This window comes from Epinephelus moara, chromosome 14 (genome assembly GCF_006386435.1).
Source record: "Epinephelus moara isolate mb chromosome 14, YSFRI_EMoa_1.0, whole genome shotgun sequence".
Lineage (NCBI taxonomy): Eukaryota > Metazoa > Chordata > Actinopteri > Perciformes > Serranidae > Epinephelus > Epinephelus moara.
The window spans coordinates 22079997-22104292 of record NC_065519.1 but is presented as its reverse complement, the minus strand read 5'-3'; the positions used below and the strand labels follow the sequence as shown (position 1 = coordinate 22104292).

The window sequence follows — 24296 nt, the reverse complement described above, 5'->3', positions numbered from 1 at the left end:
CACATAGGATTAATATTGGGATCTTAACCTGCTAGTAACCTAACATAGAATAAAACAGGCTGTAACACTATACAACATTGCAGCTCTGATGCCAATTTATGATACTGATTAATTTATGTTATGCAATGCATATATGCTCCATGCTCGATTCCTGGCTGTCTGACTGGCCTCAATCTAAGCAACTGCTTGGGGAAAGACATGACAGTGTACTCCAGCTGCACAACCAGTCACCCACTTGGCTCTAGCTGAGTTTAAAGACGAATCCTTGTACAGGGGCGGATTAAAGCATCTAGCCTCTTTGAAAGGGGTGTGAGGGGCCTCAGAGAGCCTTCACTGCTTTCTCATAAAAGTTCAGTCTCATAATCAATTTATTAAGCCAGTGAGTGGGGGTTGGTTGGCACACTGATTTTGGCGGGGTTAGCTCATATGCCAGTTGTATTTTGAGAGATTAAAACTATTTTGAAAGATTAAAACCAATGTTTTAATTGTTAATTTATTATTATTTTGAATGGTTACTGGCTCTTGTACAATGACAGCTGAGACCAAAAATGTCATCGAAAATGGATGGATGGTTGAATAGTCAGTGGCAAAAGTAATTAGACATTTCTACTGATAAATTGCTTAAAACTGTTGTTTGGTTTTAGAAATGTGCAGCTATTCAATTAAATTTAACATTGTGCCAGCCAACCCCATAATGTGTGCCAACCAAGCCACTGATGGGACTGGTTGAAACAAATACACAACATGACTTTAGTCACAAATCATCTAATTTTAGAAATCATTTGTGCACATTAAAGCATGTATAGTTATAGCGGAGGCCTTAACCTTTCATTTGCTGCTGGTTAGAACATAAATTACGCCAGAGAATTACAGCAGAGAGTAAATAGTGTGCCAACCAACCTCGGGCTCCTCTACTTTATTAGGAAAATTGCAGCATCACATGAAACATGAAACATAAAACAAAACAAGCAACATTAGGGACACACAAAACTATGATCATACTGTCATTATTATGCCTGATAACAAGTTAATTATATGCTGTGTATTCTTGTATTATAGCAAGGGGCTTAACTTGACGTGCACAGATGAGTATTGCAGATAATTGCATGTAATTGTATGTAAAATACAGCAGTGTGTGGACAGGTTTGTAATAAACAAGTAAAATATTTTGAGGCACAATAACTAAGGTGATGAAGATTTTATTGTTTCACCAATGATTTGACCGCATTTGGTCTTTTTCAAAGCAAGTTTTACACAAAAATTCATATAGATATAACAAGGTGATGTCCAAGTCCTAAACCTAATGATATTATATTTCTTTGTCAATTACACTGATATGAACCATGGACAAACAGCAAATCCTTAAGATTGAGAAATGGAATTAGCAAATGTTTGAGATTTGTCATCTTTCAATAATTAACCAATTAATTTTCTGTCAGTCAACTGATTAAATAATGATCTGAATAACTACAAATAACCCCCACAATACTGTTACTCTTGGCACAATTTTTTCAAGTTTCTCAGTCCTTCAAAAAATACCAGCCCAGTGTGACTTTTTGCCACCCTTCTTCTTATTAATATTTATTTCTTATTAGCTATTGCTTTTTAAAACTTTGGTTGCAATTTTGCGTTTTATATCTCTCCTCCTTCAAAACCAGTGAGTTTCTGATGCACACATAAAGGTTTTAATCAATCAGTCAGCCAATCACTGTGGGAAACTGTGAGATACAGATGTCTGTTCTGCTCAGCCGCCTCTGGACTGACACACTGTTTGTCACTTCTCTTGTAATTACAGTCCTCTCACTCTGGGCTCTATCAAACAGGATCTGTTTGCACATGATCTCCTCCCACACGATGACATGAAATACATTTGGCTCCTGTCAGCAGTATTGTCCAGGTTGTCCTGAAAAGAACTATGCGTTATCCACTGCCATCCCCACAGTTGCTTTTTGCTGGAGTTATGGGAAAACCACAGAGATAAACGTAAATGCAGCTGGCTTTAATCTTCGAAGACGCATATCCAAACGAAACAATGTAAAGTCAACGCAGGTCATAATTAAAGCTGAAAACCACTAAAATCTCTCCATTATCTTGTTCAGCTTTCTGCAGGAGCCGGAGAGTGTCCAGTGTAGATTGTTCATCAAACAAAAAAGTCAATATCACAAAAGTGTTGGGTGTAGCTTCTGTAAACTGAACCATATAGGGTCGCCCGTTGCTCTGGCATCATCAACAGAGTTTGAAGACTAAATTTAAAGGTAATTACTATGACAGTGAGGAGAGAAAACTGAAATAACCCTGAGCTTTTCAAAGCTGTCATTATCATTGGAATTGTAATGACAAGGTTTGGGTCTCTTCAATGGACTTCTTAGGGTAGGACACCCACAAACATGGCATTCCTGAGGGTAACATTGCAGCATATTAATGATATATTGCACTGTGTAGATTACAAAGCTGGGGTCTCTTCTCATGCTTTATGGTTTCAGTTAACTTGAAACAAAATACCAAAATGTCTTCTAAAACATTGTTTTCGATGTGCTGTGTCATGCTGCAGAGGGGCACTTTACATACAGATTATACAGTAGCAGTGCACATTTGGATGACATACTTACATGATCTGGCAACATATGGGCTTTCCATTAGATTTGTTTAGTTTATCGTATGCAATTTTTAGACTTAAAGATGCAGTTGGTCACTTTTATGAAAATAACTGGGTCATATTTGCTGAAACTGTGACTTTATTCCGAAGGAGGTGCATGGGACAGATTCAGTTAAAAAAAGTCATGTCCCTCCTTCCCTGCCTCCTGCCTCTAACGGCGTTCACTAAAATTGACCGTGGCGCAACAAAAACAACCAATCAGAGCAGAGGAGCCTTTAAAGCAGCTTTCAGTCATGTCAGTCACTCTGTGAATTTCAGTCAAACCTTGGACTGTAAAAATAATGGACCAAGCTACTGTAACATCACCCTTTGTTTTCTGGCCCTCCTTTTTGAAGCCTCGAGTTCGGCATTTTGGCTGTTGCCATCTTGGTTATTTGGAGTGAAATATGATCATATTTGGGTGAGACGCTGGCACTGTGGAGAAGCAAGGGGCGGATCTAAATGAGAAGCCGAGCACACTATCGTCAGACACCCTCACTCAAAGCAACTCACCCTTAATTACACATAACTGTAAGCCTTTATAAAACATAAACCGGCAAGCTATATAAAAATTCACCCCCATACAGTTGTCATGAATGTTGAAATTAGCAATAGAGACTAAAACTGTTTTTTGTACCAGACTGTAAACATGTTTAAATCTGCTGTAAATTTGGACGATTTAACATGAGTATCTATGGGGATTGACTCACTTCTGGAGCCAGCCTCAAGTGGCCATTCAAGGAACTGCAGTTTTTGGCACTTCTGTGTTGGCTTCATTTTTCAGCATAGACTGTAAAAATAATGGATGTAGCTACGGTGACATCGCGCATTAGACTCAAGTTTGGCACTATGGCCATTGCCATTTTGTTTTTTTGGAGCCAGAAGTGACCACATTTGGGCGAGAGGCTGGCACCATGGAGAAGCGAGGGTATATCTGACTGAGAAGCCGTGAAAACTATCAGCTGACAGCCTGTCACCAAAAGCAGTCTGTCCTTAATTATGCTTCACTTTAAGCCTAAAGAAAATGTAAATAGGTGACTTATATAAAAGATTCACCCCCGATACAATTGTCATGAAGGGGAAAATTAGCTATGGAGACCAAATGTGTTTTTTGTACCAGGCTGTAAACATGGCTACCTCTGTTTTAAGTTGGGCATCTTAACATGGGTGTCTGTAGGGACTGACTGGCTTCTGGAGCCAGCCTCAAATGGCCATGGCACTTTAATGTTGGCTTCATTTTTCAGCCTTGGAGCTTTCTGCTGTCAAACTAGGCAGCACTGGTCAGATGTGAATCAAGATTCTGTTACTGTGTTGCACAATTTATCTGTTTAGTGCTGTGTGAATATAGAAACAGTTTCAGCTAATATGAAAAAAGTTATTTTTTAATAAAAGTTTACAGCTTTCATTTAAAAATGTCCAAAAATTTGGATGCATCATCTAAATTCATTCATTTAAATCAGAGGGCAGTTCATATTGCATCACATTATAATGGTATTAGAAAAGTAGGTGTGTGTTTAAAACTATAATGCTGTGATTTATGCATCACATTACATTAAGCATGAGATATGTCTGAACATTAACAGCAAGAAAATATTCAACAGTGATTTCAAAATTTAAAAAAGACTCTTGACAAATCATGGCTTCTTTATTATTTCTAATGGGACATTTTTATGCAGGTTTCATCAGTCACATTATCACACTGTTAACATGCAACCAAGACATCTATGGGCACAAGTCAGTGAGAGGTCCTGCACATGTACGCTTTGATAGGGGCGAACGACCATTCTGGTGAGCCGCAGGATTGAAAAAAGTAGCCACAGTATTTAGAAAAAAGGAAGGAGGAAAGAAAGTCCAATATTTTTAGTCCAAATTACAGTGTTGGAACAGTGCTTTGCACAGTCGAGTGTCCTGGGAGTGGAATGGCATGATGGGTAAATGCTGGTGCCAAGCCCCACCCTCCCCACATTGTCCTCTCTGTGGACTTCCTGCACTCTCTTGTGCCCATCTGCAGGACCTCTGCCCTCCCCTTACCCTCATGACTGGGCTGGTCGACAGCTCGGTTTCTCTCAGTCGCCCGCTGCCTGAGGTGAAACAGTCTCATATGAGCACGTGTTAGGTCAGGGCTGGGGCAGGGTCAGTTCCCTGAGGATGCCTCAATTGCTAGACTAGCAGCGCCTTCTGTTTCAGATGTCTGTCCACTTTCTGTTGATACAAAGTGGGTGAAAAATATCACAGCCCGGTACAAGTCTCAGTTCATGTGAGGTCTCTACTCCTCTGTGCTCAACTGCTGTGGGAGATCCTTGATGCTTCTGCATCCTGCACTAAAGCCAGTAACTTTGAACATTACATGAGAAAGCATTAGCTGATACACTACAGCATGGCTTATGATGCCGTGCCAACCACCCACCTAAAGTGGAGAAACAGCCACTCATGCTTTTCATGCATTCTCTCGTGAAACGTGCCTCGCTGCCCAAATATTTTTCCCTTGGAAAGCCTGTGGTTAACACAAGGATGAGTGGGAGTGAGATGATTGCTAACATTCTTTTAACTCCTATGCCAGCTGGAGTGCAGGTCACATTTGCATTTTTTAAGGTTGGTGAAAGGGCTGCAGCAGATTTAATGTGGTGATTATTGTAGGATCATGAAGGGGAGGCTGAGAGGATTTTTTTTTTTTTAAATACAAGCATGATTCATTCCTGCTACTGAACATGATTTTGTAGATGTAGTAATACCTAATCAAACAAAGCCACAGGCCATTCCACCTACAAAACATAATGAGTCACATTTTCAGTCTGAAATAGGAGTTTGTTTAATTTATTGTCTTGACCGCAAAGCCCCAGTGTATTTTAAATAAAATAAAACTTACCAGTACTTATAAGGTTATTCCAAAATGAGTGCAAAGATCGGAAAATTGTAAAAAAAAAAAAAAAAAAAAAAAAAATTAGCTGCAACAATTTGTAACAGTGAAACAGAAACTTGCATCACTCTTAATTCAAGTAGCAGCCAAATTTCAGCACTTGTGAAGGTGTGAAAGTCCAAATAGATGCAGGGTGAAGGAATTTCTGAGGCAAGCTACTATGTAAGTCTTAAATGCACCAATAAAAAGTATTTTAAGGCCATTTCTTTTGGTTTTTTGAGTGTGAGCCATTCATTTTGACTTCTGTATAAATCCCTTTCTCCTTTCCTTAGGGGATTTTCTGGCTCCAGAATAACTAGTAAAGATGAGGAGGGGAAAAACATAACCCAAAATAATCCTCCTCCTAAAAAAAAGAAAGAAAGAAAGAAAAAGAAAAAGACAGAAAGAAAAAGGGAAAAAAAAGGGAAATGCTGTTGGTAGGCAGGTAGTCGGTCTCCAGCTCAGCTCCAGGAGGGGGGACTCCTGATGGAGCTGGGATGGACCGCCACAGGATTGGTGGATGGCTGCACTCGGTGTGGCCCCATGCCAAGCCCTTATGTCTTTATATACTGTAAACGGATGACCGGACAGTCCTGAGTGTGCATCGCATCCACTCTGCCTCTCTCCATCTCTACTGCTCTCTGTCTGCAGGGGCCCCTGTCAATCTTTGACTCCAGCATCCAAAGCTTCTCCTCCTCAGCTCTCTCTGCTCCCCGGGTGTGAAAACAATGGCCACGCCGAGCATACTCTTCACTTTATCCGTGTGGTTTCTGGCTGGGAGCCTCTTAACGGAGGCGACTTACTACCGGCACCACCGCTACGTTCCCCACTTCTACCGCTACCGGGAGCACTCTGCCAACACGGAAAACCTCCTCCCTGAAGTCTCCAACCCGGAGCCTGAAGTCCCGCAGCCAGGCGTGCCGACCTACCCCCAGATCCCCGAGGTGTTCCACCCGGCACCAGAGGTCATCCACACCCTCCCAGAGGCGATCCACCCGGTGCCTGAAGTCGTCCATCCCGCACTTGAGCCTTACCAAACACCTGAGGTTTACCAGCCGGTGACTGAAGCCTCCTCCCCCGTCAACATGAGCCGGGTTTTCTACGGGATCATGTTTGACGCCGGGAGCACAGGCAGCAGGATCCACATCTATAAGTTCATCCAGAAAGACCCCGGTGAGTGCAACACTTTTTCCTTTTCTCTCTCCCTGCCTCTAAACCAATAGTAGGTCTTTGCACATGCTGCTGGCTCCCACTCTGTCTGCTTGCTGTTAGGTCATTCACTGTGTGGTGTGAGGACAAACACGAGTGCATGGGCATTACAGCTGCTAAAAGTAGCTGAAGTGGACTTTTAATTTGCCTGTCTGACTCAACTGTGTAGGACGCAGACCTCTCAAACTGAATCAGGATGTAGGTGAAGTGCTACAGTCTAAATAACTTGGGTTATAAAAGAAGAAGCTGTGCAATTACATGTGCTTGAGTTTCTGTTTTAGCCCGTAAATATCACCATGGCTTATGATTTGTTCACTGACTTCTTTTTTAGTTGAACTGCCAGTTCTGGACAATGAAATGTACCACGCAGTGAAGCCTGGACTGTCTGCTTACAAGGACAACCCTGATGAGGTATGTATTTGTGTTTACACCGTCAATTATTATTAATCATCAGGTGTATTAGGGAGTTGTCTGCAAACCACTGGGATTTTCTGTGGGCTGGGTTCATGTGTTGTAAACACTGAGTAATTACAAAAATGCCTCCTACTGATGCTGTCACTGCTGCCCACTCCTGTCTGCTACTTTTGATTTACACCTTTTTAAAGACTTTGACCACTGAAGAAATATCTTGATTACGAAATGACTGTCTATCTCCTTCGCAGGGTGGAAACACCATCCGTCAGCTGCTGAAGATTGCTAAGAAGACGGTGCCAGAGGACGAATGGAAGAGGACCCCGGTGGTGCTGAAGGCCACAGCGGGTCTGCGCCTGCTGCCCGAAGACAAGGCCAACGCTCTTCTGAAGGAGGTGAGGCACGTTTTCTCTCTGCCCACAGACAGTTTGGCACAAACACCACCCGTCCCGCCAAGGAGCAGGATGAGAAACCACTAAGTGCTTACAAGTGTCACTGAAAAAAAAGGCAGCAAGTCTGCCCATTTGGTGGCTACCATGTTGCAAAAAACAGCTGTTGTGGGGTTGTGTGGAGTAACCATATTTGTCATTTAAAGTATTAAATCCAGGCTACTGTTCCAGCCATGCTTGTGGTTGAGTTATCTGTCACTCTAAAACAGAAACAGAGCCTGAATAGACTATATCCTGACAACAGCAGAATATTTGGGTGTGTAGAGCAGTATCAGTGTGCTGTTTTAACACACGTGCAGCAGATAACTGTAATGAAATGGTGATATATCTATTCCACAGGTGCAAGAGGTGTTCAACGAGTCCCCCTTCTTTGTGCCAAACAACAGTGTTTCTATCATGAATGGAGCAAAAGAAGGTAGGTCATTTGTCAATGCCCTGTTAATAATGTGTTCTTCACAACACACTAGATTTGTTTTATTTCTGACAGATTTATTGTCTGACCAGGTGCTTTAACTGCCTCGGTCATCGAGGCTGCATCAAACAATGCCGCTCCTCGTAATTCTTTTTACAAGAGGTCTGTTACTACCTCGCTGAGACAAATAAATAAGCCAGCGTGAGCTCCACGCCCAATAATTTAGTGCGATTCTCCACATCACTCATTAAGACACCCTCATTATGTTATGTTTCATCATACACTATGTGCCATTCATTATCCTCGCTTTATGAGTGCAATAACTTCACATCTGAGACAATTGTAATTACCTGGGCTGGTCTACAATCCCACATGTTAGTTACAACAACTTTAATATCAGCATAATGAAGTCCTCCTCAGTTCAAAGTGCTTGAACACATTAAAGTATGAAAATGTAGCACTTGTTATCACTCTGCAGTCTTTTATTAATGCAGGCATTTTCCCCCATGTGCTGTTTTAGGAGTCCTCGCCTGGGTCACGGTGAACTTCCTTACAGGTAAGACATTGTTTGTGTTTTGCTATGGTGGTGTTAGTGGTCAGGAGGCTCATATCTGAGGCTCCAGTGTACACACAAGCCCGGCAGTGAAAGACTCTTGTCTCCTGTCTGAGGTTGTGAGCTTGAATCACTGGCCCCAAACAGGTTGCAAAACAAGTAATATTTCCTCACATTTTTTGGGGCATCATCAAATTTATTTTAAACAACAACCATAAGCTTTAAATCAAAAGGGTATTTTCCCTCTTGGTAAGGAAAAGACATGAGCTGTGAGCATGTATCATTCTGACAGTCTGGGTTATAAACATGAGAAATTGAAACTAAAACTGGTGATAAAGCCACAAGATTACACAGTATGCTCTGTTTAGTGCACCGATGATGGATAGCAGCTTCTCCTGTTTGACTTTGAGCTTCCTTTCCATAGGTCACTTGTACTCCAACACAAGGAGGACAGTGGGCATCTTGGATTTGGGTGGAGGATCCACACAGATCACATTCCTTCCCAAGTCAAAGGTGAATTAAATAGTTTATGTGTTACGTAAGTCTTGTTTGAGAGTGTTCTCACCCAAAATACACCACTAAACATTTGTTTTTATCCAACAGAAAACCATTCAGTCCGCTCCTGCCACTTATATCGCCAACTTCAACCTCTTCGACCATACGTATCAGCTCTACACACACAGGTATATAACACACAAAGAAGATATTCTGTTGAGTGAAACATACACATCTGTCTTAAAACTCACCATAATTGTATGTCAACCCACATAGCTACCTTGGAAATGGACTGTACGCGGCTCGACTGGCAACTCTCGGAGCACTAGGAGCTGATGGTAGAGTATCTAGTATTTTTATTCGCAGTGTCATTCTTTCGTACATTGTGTTCACTTGAATATGACAAACTGTGTCTTGTTTTTGTTTTCCCAGGTCTAGATTGGAAAATCTTCACAAGTTCCTGCCTCCCGAAAAAGTTCAGAGAAGATGTGACTTTTGGAGGAACCACCTACAAAGTTAGCGGGATTCCAGACGGTAAGATAAAAGCTCCCTGAGGTTTTGATTGCCTTCCCAGTGCCTTGGATGCAGCAATCCGTGCATTCCTTTCCCGACTCTGGAACACAATAGCGTACAGTACAATACAGTCTCTCATGAGAACATTCACCCGCTGAAAATTCTGTAACCTTGGCGCCAAACGCATGTTTTGTCATCCTCGCTCTCTCTCTCCATCTTCCCTCTTGAACAATTATACTGCTCTCAACCTTGTATTTAAACGAAAAGAAAACTGTCAGTTAACTTCACAAATAAGGCAGTCACTCCCATACCACAGTCAAGTAGCCAAAAGATGCTGGGCTTGTCCCTGAGTTGTTATTTTTTTTTTGTGTAACGAGCGGCTTGATCTGGACCGCTCACAATTATGTGGTAAAAATAGACAGCCCAACAGGGCCGCGCTAACTGCCGCTCTTGTCAGCACATGGTTTTGCCGGCACAACTGAGCCAACCATACCCATGGGGCTGTGTGAAACTTGTCCTTCTGGGGCTTCCCTTGTATATCATATGATGAGCCCCCAACTTCAACCCCTGGCTGACCTCAAACCGAGGCTCCAGACTCTCCCAATTGCATTCCAACCATCGCTGCCTCCAAGCACCCTTAACTCATTGTTTACTACACCATTTTTAATATAAAGTAATTCTTTAACAGAACTACATTTACCTTCTTTCTCTGTCTCCCCAGGCTATGCAGGCTATAAGCTGTGCTACTATGAAGTTATGAAGGTCATCAAAGGAATCGTGCACCAGCCTTATGAGGTGAAGGGCAGCAGCATCTTCTACGCTTTCTCCTACTACTTCGACAGAGCTGTGGAGTCTGGCCTCATCGGTGAGTGGGCACGCACACCAAACAGTCACCTTCCAGCGCCATAATCTTTCATGCTAATTATCATCTTTTGCACAAAATAGGTATTTTAAATTGCATGTTTTTTCCTGCGCAGATGGCAGCCGAGGTGGTGCGGTTGAAGTCAGGGATTTTAAGAAGAGAGCCAAGGAAGGTAAGAGTTACCTTCTCCAGTGTTGCATACACTTGCGCGTGAAACCAACAATCTTACAAGTTATATATATCAGTGCTCTAACCACTGAAACTTCATGCAAAACAAGACACAGCACAAGCACCAAAACTTGTTTGTGCCCAAACACTTGGCACACTTGACGAAAAATGATTTAATGTGATACAGAGGTGGATTACAAGACAAATGTAGTTTATTATAGAGTAAAAAACATCACTATAAAACATTTTAACAGATACACACCGTGCTTATCAGCTCCACTGTGCGACACTTGCAATGTCCGTGTAGAACCAGATTTATAGCAAGTAGGAAAGAGTTGATGTGTTATGTAAGGCTGTTTGTGTTGTGAGAACACTGTCACATGGTCTCGAGGAACACGGCTGGCTTAGGCAGGGCTGGCAGCTGAGCCGAAGCTGTCTGTCTGGCCCAGGCAGGAGGGCACCTGACAGCCACACACCACCTGGGGGCTGACACATACTGACACACACAAACTTGTGTACTATGCTGTTCAACACCGCCACCCACCCGCAGCCTTGTGCTGACCCTCAGCCGTTCTCCTCGCACCTCCCTGTTTATCCAGCCAAAAAAAACAGAAAGGTCATCTTTTAATCATGTCGCACAGGGGTTAGAAAAGGTGTTTCTTGTGTTAAAACACAGAATGTGATGCAGCGAGGCGTCTCCATCAAATGCTTTTTTTGTCAGCGCTATGAGAAACCTGTGTTATTGTCATGTCTGACACCTGTGGCTTTTTTTGTGTTTGCAGTGTGCAACAAAATGACCAAGTACCGTGCTATCAGCCCCTTCCTCTGCATGGATATGACATATATCACTTGTCTGCTAAAGGAGGGCTTTGGCTTCAAGGACAGCACTGTGCTGCAGGTGAGCACATCAGCGCCTACTGTAGACAGAGACACATGACAAAACCTTCGTATTTTGTCTGCACAGTATTTCACAAGACTTAAAATCAATGACAGTAGGTGAAGGGAATTGTTTCTTTGTGGTTTTAATGATCCTCCTGTCTCTCTGTTCAACAGCTAGCCAAGAAGGTGAACAACGTGGAGACAAGCTGGGCCCTGGGGGCAACCTTTGACTACTTCAGAAACCTCAACATCCACTAAGGACAGCTTGCTGTCACTGCAGCCAGCACTGAGAGGGACAGTCTGTCACTGTGGGGCTTCCCGTCCTCCGTCCACCCCTCGATCAGCCCGTCCCCTCGCAGACACACCTGGTCCCAACCAAGCTTCCTCACCCACCACGCCCTCCTCCTCTTTTCCTTCAACCTCAGCACCCTGCGAACACTCCGAACTGTTGAAAAAAAAGAAATCACTATATTTTTATAAGGCCAGCTATTTCTACTGTATGTTGAGCTCATGACTGGTGGGCTGACTTTATTTTTGTAAAACGTTTACATTTTTGATTCCTCATGGGTGTCTGATCTGAAATGTCTTCCTCACCTACCTGTTGTTTAGAGGCAACACAACCAGTCATGGTATTTGGTGCTTACTGTGGTCCTGGTGTGCACTGTACAGTACAGTGGAATTTATTTAGAGACTAGTTGCTGGAAGTGCAACCATAGTTGTCTTTCAAAATGCTTGTAAATCAGTCTTCTTTTCACTCTAGCACTAAATTATTTTACCTAATTCATTTGCCCCTCGCCATCATTGGAAATAGAGCAGTTGACAATCATACAGCTTCTTTCATCGATTTTGCACATAACACTTTAATTGCAGATATTGTAGCTAAGACAGTTGCTTTGATGTCGACTAAAGAGTTGTACATATTCATAAAGTAGTGTTGGATTCACCATGACTGGGGGGGGGGGGCAAAGACAGCGCTGTGGAGAGTTGCCTCTCACAGACTGTGCTGTATAGCTGTTAAATGTTTGAGGTTAATGCCTGTACTTTTAAACTGCAGCCATTATCGTTTGTTATGTCTAGAGTGAAAAAGACCTTATCAAGCATGGCTAAATTGCAGGGGCCCTAGGTCTGAACTCGAATTTTAGACTAGCAATAGAAAGACCTCTCATCACGGGTAGATAGATGCGTCCAACAACGTAATTTACAGCCATTAAATACAGCAAAAATGTAAACAGAAATTACGCAAAGAGTTTGAAGCCTGACTCTTTCATTTATTGCTGGTTGCTCAAAAACATTAGTGATACTGAATTCTGTTTTTGAATTCATTTCTTATTGTGAACTGTACAAATATTTAAATGACTTTATCTAATGTAGAGCATTTTAATTATCCTCATTCAATATCATGAACTTTCTGTGTAACTGCTCTTCACACCGTGCCTTTGCTGTCTTTTCAGTATTCAACACGTTCAATAACTACTGCTGTATATACATAATGTAAACTTTTATTAGTGAAATCTTTTTGACAGGAACTGCTTTTTACGTTGCAAAAACTTTATGCTGCACAATCGCTCAGAAATGCTCATCAGTATGAATAACCTGATGGCTGACAATATGTAAATTGTTGTTTTTATTAAATCCAGTGAAATAAGTGTATACTATACATGTATGTTTTAATAAAACATGAAAAAGATTCTTTGTGCATTTATGGTTTTTTTTTTAATCAGACTTCTTGTAATGAAATTCTAGAGGGTGCCATGTAGTCTCCCATGTAGAATATTAATAGAATTGTTGCATTAAGCTTAAAATCATATGATCAAACTGTGCAAACATTGGATTAAGACTTCATCTGAGAATGAATGTACTTCTTGGATAATTCAGAGCTTGGTCTATTAACTGTAACTGCAAAACAGTGGGAAATTCTAACATAAAATCAACAATACTTATGCCTTTAACATGTCATGCTATGCTTGGGACAGCATGTGGATTTATTTTGCACCAAAGCACACACAGGAAAACACATCACAAAGAGTAAAATATATTTTTTATTATTTTACATTCACAATTTTTACAGTTTTTTAAGATTCACTGACTACCTTGCACGACAGATGCATCACTTGCTTGCATATGCCATCATCTGGTCCTGCAGAGGCAAAAGAGACATCAACTCAGTAACCTTTAAATCATGCTTGCTAAAAGCCTGTTACGAGTGCGTGGCACTTGAGGCCTCTATACAAGACCTGTAAACCAGTGAACTCACAACATTTAATATGGAAAAAAACATGTCACGTTTAACTTTTGTGCCTCCATACTGAACTGCCTTTACAACTCGTAACAGTTGTGTTGGTCTGAATCACTTAGTAGGAATAAAGCCATTTCGCATGAGTGGTCGGTAATAAAAGGGGTGTGAAAACACAAGCCAACACCGCTGTCCGCTGCCCCAGAGCCAGCCCTGCACCCCACCCACACACTTTTGGTAACACTAAATTTGGGGCTAAACTTAGATGCCATAGTAGTAGGTTCAGAACCCTGGAAATTATAGACACCGCTAAAGTAAAGCTCCGTGTAATCAGAAAAGAGGGTGGAGGGTGGGGTCATGCTGGAGGCGGGGCTTAGGCTTGACAGGTGGTTGATATTATCTGAGTGATGGCCAGGTTCACTGGGATGTGCAGGAGGCGGTAGAAGCTAGAGGAAGAGGGAGCTTACTTTTAGCGCTGGGAGCATGTTGGTGGCCTGCAGACCAAAGGTGCGTAGGAGGACGACAGGAGCAGCGTTAGTGGAGTAGAGGCGCTTCATGAGGTCGATGGCGGCCATCATGGGCAGATTGTGTCGCTGGCGTTCAGTTTCATATTCTAGCAGGTGCTGCATCGCCCCTGCACAAGCAAACAAAGACTAAATGAGGACGTAGCTTCAGCTCGTGTAGGTCTGTCATGTGTTTTCTACATTAAGTCAATACACTGGTGCTATTCTGACCTCCAGACATTTAACAGTGGAAAAAATAAATACAATATCTCATTACAGGATTTCATTTTTTATGAAAAGCAACTTACATATAGTTCCTGGCAGAATGGACAGAAAAAAAACATCAAATAAATGTTGCCGGAAAAGCTGATGCTTTTTATAATTCGGATCAACAGCATGCGTTTGAGTTGGGGCTATGGAAAAGAGCTTAGAGGAAACCACTGTCCTATGGTTGCAGTGCTCATGTCTGTTTAGAGTTCTCACTGACCCAGGTCCTTCCCGTCAAAGGCTGCTTGGCTCAGGAGCTGTGTGAGGCAAGCCACATCCCCAAAGCCCAGGTTGGCTCCCTGACCCGCCAGAGGATGGACACGATGGGCCGCGTCCCTGCAAAGATAAACATAACCCTCTCTGTCCATATGCATTCCACTCACGGTATGTTATTTTATGCACAGTGCAAGGATCAAAGTCATTCCCAACATAAGCTGATGCAAAATGCTCAGAATCCTGCTTTACAACCTGATTTTTAGGAAATCAGTATTTTTACTCTAAAAACCTGGAAATATTAATGTGAGGTCATTACTTTTATTATGACTATCTTACCCAATGAGAGCTACGCGGTGCCTGACGTACTCTGATGCATGACCGATGCCCAGAGGAAACATGACCCTGGTCTTTGGGCCGATCCCTGCCACACTTGGGGGAAGCTGTCGAGGTGAACCTGCAGACGGCATGACGGCCGCCAGGGCACTGCGGAACATAGCGCCAGCCGTCTCAAACAGCTCTGACTGGTTCTCATTACTCCACTGTTTGTGCACACAAAGACAGGCGAGAAGACAGAGACATATTCACAGGGAATGAAAAATGACCAGAAAAGAGAGAAAACAGACATTATCCCTTTGAGTGGACAAAGAAATTAGCTGACATAGGAGCAAAGCTGAACTCCAGGCCAGCGAAAGTGCTCTTTTTTTCCCCTCCCTAACTAACTGGTTTGGCAGGGCTTCGGGAGCTGGGCTAATTAAAAGAAGATGCCGGCCAGGCTATGCAGTTGAATTAGCTCTGTTTGAAAAACATTCCATGCAGTAATGGTCGACACTGGGAGACCACAGGTTTAATTAGCAAACCAGGCCTGAAACCAAACGTGACTCAACCGTGGTGACCCCGTCCATCAGCAGGCTCAGTAAAAATAGCCAGCTTGGGAAAAAGGAGTTTCTCCAAACGTAAAAAAAAAATGGATAGGTATACATTCTCTTTGAGATATATTAGCATTGTATAAAGTCTGGGCAAAACAATGATGACATTGTTTGTCAGGTCACAAAAAAACAGCTCAACACTTGAGTCTACGGAGAATCCCTGCCACATATAGCACACAAACACAAACACAGAAACGTTGCGACATCTTCCCGACAGATGTGAAATCTCACTATGAATACAACATCAGCACTTTAACAGTCAGAGCAACACTTACGAAGGCAGAGTTGACAGCATCGACAAAGCTTTCCTCATCCAGCTCCAGCAGCTCCCCCGCCAGCCGATGGCTGGTTGACCACACCAGAGAGCTCTCTGTGTCCGACAGCTGCAGTGCACAAGGCATGGATGTAGAAGCGTTATCAAATACTTTTGAGACAGACAGTTATTTTGCAAGACAAAAAATACTGCAGTAAATAATGCAGACATATTACCGGTAACATTGCAATGGGTCCTGTTGGGAGGAACCTCTGCCATGCGACATTGTTCTCTGTGGGCTGACAGCACATCAATCAAACTAAATTAAATATCATACTGAAGTATTTTGGCATTGCATTGTACGGCATACATTTTAATTAAATATGTTGTCCTTAAAAACAAGATATTATAAAGGGTACTTCTGGGTGGGTGTGTTGTTCTCAGATGTGACATTAAAATTACTATTATAGCAAAAACACTACACAGTAAATTCACTCAGTAACATCCAATAATGCTTAAATATTTAAGAGCACAAATTATAAATACAATATGCTGGCAGTGATGCATAGCACACACTGTAATAAAATATCAAGAATTATACTGAATGCATGTGTTGAATACAGAGTTCTGGACTCAAGTCACAAGTCTGAAGACTTGGGACTCGAATTCAAAAAAGACTTGAAACTCGACTTAGACTTAAACACTAATGACTCATGATTTCATTGGACTTGAGCCTTTTAACTTGAAAGTACTAGATACCCTCCCCCAAGCCCACAGATTAAAAAGTATATTCTTTAAAAAGTGTGCCACAAATCATTTCCTGAACCAATCCGACAGCATTCAATCAAACAGGGGAGAACCATGAAGAACGTTGCATTACTGAATGCCAGTTGGAAAAAAATGATACCAAAGACAATTTTGTTTGCTTATGTGGTCAACAAAAAACAAATTGCAGTATTCAAAACATGAGGGCTGAAAAACAAACAAAAACACAACAGCTTCCAACAAACTTGTTTTAACAATTTTTTTATACAGCTTTGGTAATTTTTGTAAATGTATTATTATTTATGTTAAAATGGCATTATATTTGGTGAGAAGTGCATTATAGCCCCGTTTCCACTGAGCAGTATGGTGCAGTTCAGTTCAGTTTGGTACACTTTTTTTTCCATTTCCACTGTGAAAAGTTGTGGATGGTACCAATGGAACCTACTGTACCGTCCCCATTTTTGGTCACCTCTCTGTTGGGGTACCTAGCTCACAGATCTGGTACTAAAAGGTGGAGCTGTGAACACTGCAGTCTGTTGATTGGTCAGTAGCGGATGGTCACTCTGCTCAGGGCTGAATGTGGCTGGTTTTGAAGCTCATGTAACCACTGTTCATAGAGTTTATTAGTAAACTGTAACTATAAAATCAAATGATGTTTTTCTGCCTCTTGCAGCAGCTGGACTCTGAGAAAAAATAACTTAATTCACTGGGCTGACTGCCAGCGACTTTTAAGGTGGAACTTTAACCAGTAATGTTGCTCAATGTATGAGCTGACGACATGAATCCATCAGCACACCTTACGTTTCACTGTGACAACTTTGACCATTACTTTAGTTTTTAAATGACACACACTTTTAGTAATGAGTGGATCTTCAAGCGTTAATATATATTAATTTTGACCAAGTCAGCTTATATATTCTAATCCTCACTTGGAGAAAAAAAAGTGTTGCGGAGCATTGTTACTGTGGGCTCTGGCAACACTAAACCCCTGAGCTTGCCTGAGAAGGACTAAATGCAAAACCTGCTATCTCACATCTCACTGCGAGAGACTCTCACTGCAGCCTGTTTTATTTTGTTCAGAAAATGCTGACGTGTGGCCTGGTTCTGTGGACGATTAACGAGGTGCACACTGATAAAGGAGGAAGAACAGTGAGTGCTGGACGGAGCAGTGAGTGACAACAACCCTGCCCTTAAAGGGTACTGTTTGCGGTGGAAATGCTAAGTGGATCTAGGATCTAGGTACCACGTCTGAAGGGCTACTTTTGGTTCCAAAGGTACCATACCAAAAGTGTTGGTGTGGTGAAAACGGGTCTTATGACTTGTTTAGGGCTTGAGACTTGACTTAGGACTTGTCAGTCTTGACTTGGGACTTGAGTGCAAAGACTTGAGACTTATTTCAGACTTGCAAAACAGTGACATGGTCCCACCTCTGGTTGAATATTTACCTCTGATAGGTGCAGCACAGCGACCACAGCAGACTGGTCGTAATTCCACTTGACTGTGGGTATCCCCAGTGCCCGCCTCACCATTGAGTTTGGTCCATCTGCACCAATCTGAAAAACAGATAAGAAAAAGGGAAACGGTAAAAAACAAAAAGGACAAGAACAGATATATAACTATAGTCTGTGATAACAGAATCAAACTGACCAGCAGCTTGGTCTGAACTGTCTCTCCGTTGGCCAATGTGACCTTGACCCATGGAATGGAGTCTGCTGCCAGGTGGGGCATGGGCCACCCATACTTCACCACCTTGGACCTGTATTTAACTTGCACGTTATCTGACAAACAACAAGGACATAAAACTGCTGAGGACAAAAGCAGCAAGAAATGAAAAAACTGTGGTTAAAATAAAATGTCAACTGGTGTGACTCTCACAACAAAGGGATCAATCTTGGGCCTCCTGTGTATGTATCATCACACTAAAAGCTTTGCTACTTTTTCTGTCAAAACGAGAGGATGGTTTCCCTGCAGCCAAAGCATGGAAGATCTATAAACCACCCCATAAAACACCACTGGTTTCCCTCCTTGGCATATGGTAGCTGCAAAAGTTTACATTTGACATTCTTCTTAATGGCCTTGGCCTGCCACATTGCACTAACTAATAGTGTTTATCTACAAGAACACCACGCCACACTTCGCACATGCTGCCAGCTTGTTGGATTTTGCCCTAAAACATCCCCCTCTTCTTAAAATATCAGCAGCTGGACATCCCGAACATGAAAGGATCCTGAGCTAGCTGGCTCATGCCGACTTGGAGTGGGACCCATCCACAGAACGGCTACTGGTTCCCTGAACATGAATGTCAAATATGGGTTTGCAGTGATTGGAGAGCAGGGTTACATTGAAACCAGCTGGCGTGGAGTGCACTTTTCATGTACTGCGTCTTGAGCATAACAACACCACGGCTAAAATGAGAGGAGAGAGAGACGCGGACAAATGGGAGGCACATGAGGCAAAAAACGTGCTGCAACCACACATCCGTTGTTTGGCGCAAAATGTCGAAAAGTGTTTATAAATATGCCACTTTAACTGTCAAGCACATAGCGGGGCTAAGTTTTATTTGTGAACCTCACAAAGGCTGGTCTAATGTCAATAGAGCGCTATACACACTGTCAGCGCTTTGGTGTCTTTAGAGGCGGCAGAGCTTGGGAGCACATGGTTGCTTTAAATAGGTCACTGGACCACTTCACGTGTCCTCAGAGGGTGCCGGGGGCCGGCAGTTCCCAAAATGTGAGGTTTTGATTGAAATTGCAGGAAAAACATGACCGGCTCCAAGGGCTTGACTTGTCTTTAAAAACAGTCACCGGGAGAGAGTACAAATAAACAAAACCTGGGGACAGGATGGAATAAATGTGGTGGCATTAGGTGCCAGACTCAGCGTCCATTAGGCAGATGGAACAGGAATCAAGAGGTCTTACAGAGAGAGTACTGCTGCTCACTGAGTGGGGCTTCATGTTTTAATCATAAACTCATTGCTTACCAGACAAGCTGTCCAGCTGTTTAGTGAGCGCAGCCACAACGATGTCGTTCTCCACGATGTACGCCATCTCGTCCTGCAGGTCCTCCTTATCGAATGTGATCAGGGCATCCGAGCAGGCATCCCAAACCTAAATGAGAGACTCATTATGCCTGTGGTCTACAAGTCTATCCTTAAATGCATCCCCTCTCCCTATATATAGCTGGGCAGAGAAGTGGCGCTTCATTGAGCTGAACACATCAAAGTTGTTAGCTGCTGTCAGAGGTTGGCACAGCCTACATACATCAAAACCCCGAGGCAATGAGGGTCACCAACACCCCTCTGGCTGCTCGGCTGAATTCAGCTTAATGGACTCTCTGAGGTGGAGGACCAAATGACATTTTGTGATGTGGATTTTTGCAAACATTCTCTTAGAAACACAAATAACAAATGACATGTTTGTGAACATAAAGAGCGAGTCAATATTTATCCGCAACCAAAACCAGCAAAGTGAGATATAGGTTTAGGTTACTGTAATTTCAGCCCTGAAAGTACTGTTTGAGTTAAACATGAGGGGGTGAAAAGTGTTTGTACAAGGTTAATCCTCTCCTGGGTTGTAACTATGGTGACAAAACCCATCATTCTGCAGTAATATGCTGCTGCGCTACTTTTTTCCAACTTGTCATAAAGTAGGGGGATATACCCTACAGAAAACCACTAATGGCAGTGGGTTTGCAACTTGTGATAAGTGGTTGGGAGGAAAGATTTACTGAGACCAGCCCAAAAATTGTTTTGGTTTTGTTTAATGCTCGGTGAAATAATGCAGTGTTGGGGTAGAATCAGTTACTACATACTTTAAGATTTATACAATACACTTCCTCACAATTTTTATGGAGAAAAACATAGGCAAAATGACGCCTTGATGGCAAAAAAACGCTGTTTGCTTTTTGTTTCAAATCCAAACCCTCAATGCTTACTGGACGTTTAAGGTGAAAGAACATTTTACTGCATGGAAAGAATGTTATTTAAAACTGACCTGCAGTACATACTTTCCAGTGCCGCTGGTGAGATGTATATGACTGAGATTCAGTGAGCAAACAAGCCAAAACAGTGGTAGCAGAGTGAAGGTATAATAGGAGAGGTACACTACCATAATCACTGTAAGGCACTGCATGATGACATCTTAGGCCCAGAGAGAAACCCTGCGGTCGGGTGTTTGGTACACACCGACCACATCTTACAAGACGGACTGAGCCTGCACCCACAGCCGTAAAGCGAGTTCACTCTGCAGCAAACAACCACTCTCCTAATCTTTCATCTTCTTCCCGTTGTTCACATGAATCTTCATAATTATAAGATGTGGGGAACGAGTACCAATTTGAAAATGTCAAAATGATTTACTCTTCATAGAAAACATGGCTTTAATAAATAAAACTTGCATGGTCAGAGAGCCATCCAGTGCTTTGAAAATGCCAGGAGATGTCCTTTTTTAAATATACCTTGTGTTCTTTGGTATCCCTCGCACCACAGATCCTACAAAGCTACAGAAAATGCATACATTGCACAAAAGAATGAACAAAATGTATGTTACATGAAACCCTTTTTGCCTTTTTATGTGAACAATTACATACCACATACCATATCATATGATTATATGATACAGCATTGTGTTGCTTGTTCATTAAGCTGAATGACTGAGTAGAAGCTGAGCAGTACAGATTTCTCTCTCCACAAATTGTATGGTGCTGTGATTGATGGATGACAGAAATACATACCGTAGGGCCGTAAATTAGAATGTCTGGAGTACATATGAAGAAAAAATCCAGTTGCATAACAGAGGGATGATATGCTCTATACAGCTGTATGCTCTACTTATTTTGTTTGTCTTGAAGTTATACTTTTCGGAACTTTTGACCAGGCAGTGCGATGACAAGTACTGCGCCCTTGTGTCGCAGTTTTCAAAAGACAACTTATTGAAACAGTGAGTTCACAATAGAACATACCTGCATCCTTTTATAGGGCTTGCACCTCATCTGTGTGATGTCTTCCCATGCTCCAATACCTGTGAGTGCACAAACACTTTTTTAAAACAACTGCAATACTAATTCAGTGCAATAAAACAACGTATGCCTATGTATTAAAAAAAACTGTAATCATACTCTAAAAGTCAAAACATGAATTTCAACAAAAGTCAGTGGAAGTGCATATGTTTATGTAACGTGCAGAGCAGAAGGAAATTGGTCCAACCAGTCTTTGGGATCGGGGTTAAGTTGAGCTGGACTGGGCAGAATTTAGCAGCATAGGGACCAACAACCAGGCGCAAATCTCATTCTATGGATGTGAAAAGTGGTCGTGGGGAATAGAATAAGATTTTAAGTCACCATGTAAAGTTACTGCAAAAGATATGCCATAAAATCTGAAAATTCTGTTAAGTGTGAGACAAGTTCTTGCCTTTTATTTTTATGCAGGTGCCAATGGGAGGCAATGAGGACACAGCTAGGCACAATATTTCAAATAAACTCCAACCACTGCACTCCTATCAAAATCTCTACTGACATTTCAGTGTTGACATCAGACGCCCGATCAGATAAAGGGGTACACACTGTAAAGTCAATAAATGACACACAAATAATGCAAGAGAGCAGGTTGAAAGAGATTATTTGAAACATTAAGCAAAGCTTTAGCCTCTCTGTCTCTCACTTGCACCTGCACACAGAATATTGCTACCAAGCAATTATGTGGCGCATGATCTGCTAGGGGAGATATTGTAATTGTTGTTGGCCATGCTCTAATCACTTAATTGCTAAGCTGACCGCATGCTGTCCTTATTTTAAGACCTGAATCGGGGTTAATGTGGAACTTATGTGTCCAACAACCAAAGTAATTTATTCATTCATTCATTTTCTGTAACTGCTTATCCTGTTAGAGGTTGTGGGGGATGCTGGAATCTATACCAGCTGACATTTGGCACCCTGGACAGGTTGCCAGACTATCACAGGGCTGACACATAGAGACAGACAACCATTCACACTCACATTCACACCTACGGCCAATTTAGAGTCACCGATTAACCTACATGTCTTTGGACTGTGGGAGGAAGCCAGAGTACCAGGACAAAACCCACGCTGACACGGGAAGAACATGCAAATTCCACACAGAAGGGTTCCACACCCTGGGGTTCAAACCAGAAACCCTCTTGCTGTGAGGTGACAATAAACACTGCACCACTGTACCGCCCCAAATAATTTAGCAAAATGATTATTTTCTACTAGCTCAAATGAAAATGGTGAGTTCATTCTGAGACATTTTAATCTGTTTGTTTGTTCTCTTTGGGGGTAGATGAGAAAACCAACTATCAATCTTTGCAGAACACTTGAAAATTAATCTGTATATTATTTCATAAATTATCATATAGTTCAGTAGTGAGAAGTGCATGTGGAAAACTGTGGTTGTGTTTGCCTGCACATACAGGCAGTCTGTTTAAATAACAAAAAGTATATTTCTATGGAACAGCTATTTTTAACTGATCTAAAACTTGAGGTGGCAGATTTATGTCAAAGAACATTACATGTTACGGAGACAAGTCCATCAAGCCAAGCTAAAGTTACAGAGCGGAACAAATAAGGTCAGATATGATCCTAGTTAAGCCGCGGTGACTGGACAGAGTCTGATCCCTTACTTACCTTGTGGGAGTCATGTATTAGTCTAGCACCACAAGCTTGTCACAGGGAGCTAATGATCACAGAAATAACATTTTTTATTTTTGGCCTGTGGTGAAACTGCCCTTTTGAATACACAAAACCTCTCAAAAAGAGCAGGACGAAAAATATATGATGTAAATACAGTATATAAACCATGTGATGGTGATGTTTTTGTGTGTCAGATTATAGTGTACCACTGAGGACGGTGGCAGAGCCTGGGCTGATGGAGCTGACTCGGGTGCTGTAGGTGTCTGGGACCTTGTCCATCACTTTCTTTTTGCCCGCTTCAAGTAGAAGAATCTTCTTACCCTCCAGGTTGGGATCCATGCCTGTCAAAAATGGCAGCACATACAAGATTGAGTCTTAACAGTGTTGCTACAGTAAAATTTAAAAACAATAATGTGGTGATACTGTGTGTTTAGATATTTCTGGTGTCCCCTATTGCACTGTATTACATCTGAGGGGTTATATTCAAGCTTTTAGAGTTATTACCACAAGTTAAAACTCCTGATAACACTGCTTGTAATAGGGGAGGGCGTGACTCACCTAGGGAACATGCCATTGCAGATCCAACCATTCCTCCCCCGGATATAACAACATCATAAACCTCATGATTCTTGCCAGAGTCGCCTCCATGTTCTGCACACACTAATCCTCGGTTGGTGATTTTAATAGCCGACAAATGCTTTTCTGCAATAAAACACCGGCCAAGTCCGTTGAAGGCCAGCGTCGCCCTTGTGAGCTTGTGCATGATTCGGTCTTCACTCTGTCCTCACACGGAACAGGTCCCGCGTTTAGAGGAGAAACCAGTCCAAGTTTGAATAATTTACACTTTTAAATGACATTCATTCAGACGTTTCCCCTTGGATGTGTCCTAATAACAGCAGCAGCTGCGTCCCTTGTGTAATCCAGCCATGTTGTGTTGACAAGCGCTCCGTAGAAGTACTTCCGGGTTCGCTGTCCAATCACAGAAGACGTCCGTCGCGGCAGACCG

The 24296-nt window shown here is 42.3% G+C and overlaps 2 protein-coding genes across 3 annotated transcripts; one reads left to right on the top strand and one right to left on the bottom strand.

Moving 5' to 3' along the window:
- Positions 1 to 5969: 5969 nt before the first annotated feature.
- entpd5a (ectonucleoside triphosphate diphosphohydrolase 5a) lies at positions 5970 to 11913 on the top strand. Its single transcript, XM_050062225.1, has 13 exons — positions 5970 to 6704; positions 7072 to 7151; positions 7403 to 7546; positions 7940 to 8015; positions 8533 to 8568; positions 8990 to 9078; positions 9169 to 9248; positions 9337 to 9398; positions 9493 to 9594; positions 10295 to 10438; positions 10551 to 10607; positions 11386 to 11501; positions 11657 to 11913. Exons 1-13 carry the CDS (start codon positions 6260 to 6262, stop codon positions 11738 to 11740), a joined length of 1515 nt encoding a protein of 504 aa, XP_049918182.1. The 5' UTR covers positions 5970 to 6259; the 3' UTR covers positions 11741 to 11913.
- On the bottom strand, positions 11909 to 24202 carry coq6 (coenzyme Q6 monooxygenase). 2 transcript variants are annotated; one of them, XM_050062228.1, is made up of 13 exons: positions 23849 to 24202; positions 23497 to 23631; positions 21605 to 21663; positions 19626 to 19752; positions 18293 to 18423; positions 18091 to 18198; positions 16117 to 16179; positions 15903 to 16010; positions 15038 to 15240; positions 14706 to 14821; positions 14183 to 14349; positions 13573 to 13619; positions 11909 to 11927 (listed from the first exon to the last, which is right to left on the bottom strand). In XM_050062228.1, exons 1-12 carry the CDS (start codon positions 24051 to 24053, stop codon positions 13590 to 13592), a joined length of 1452 nt encoding a protein of 483 aa, XP_049918185.1. In that variant the 5' UTR covers positions 24054 to 24202; the 3' UTR covers positions 11909 to 11927; positions 13573 to 13589. The 2 variants fall into 2 exon arrangements, with proteins under 2 accessions (XP_049918185.1, XP_049918183.1); XM_050062226.1 differs by lacking the exon at positions 11909 to 11927 and having other exon boundaries at positions 13504 to 13619.
- Positions 24203 to 24296: the final 94 nt, after the last annotated feature.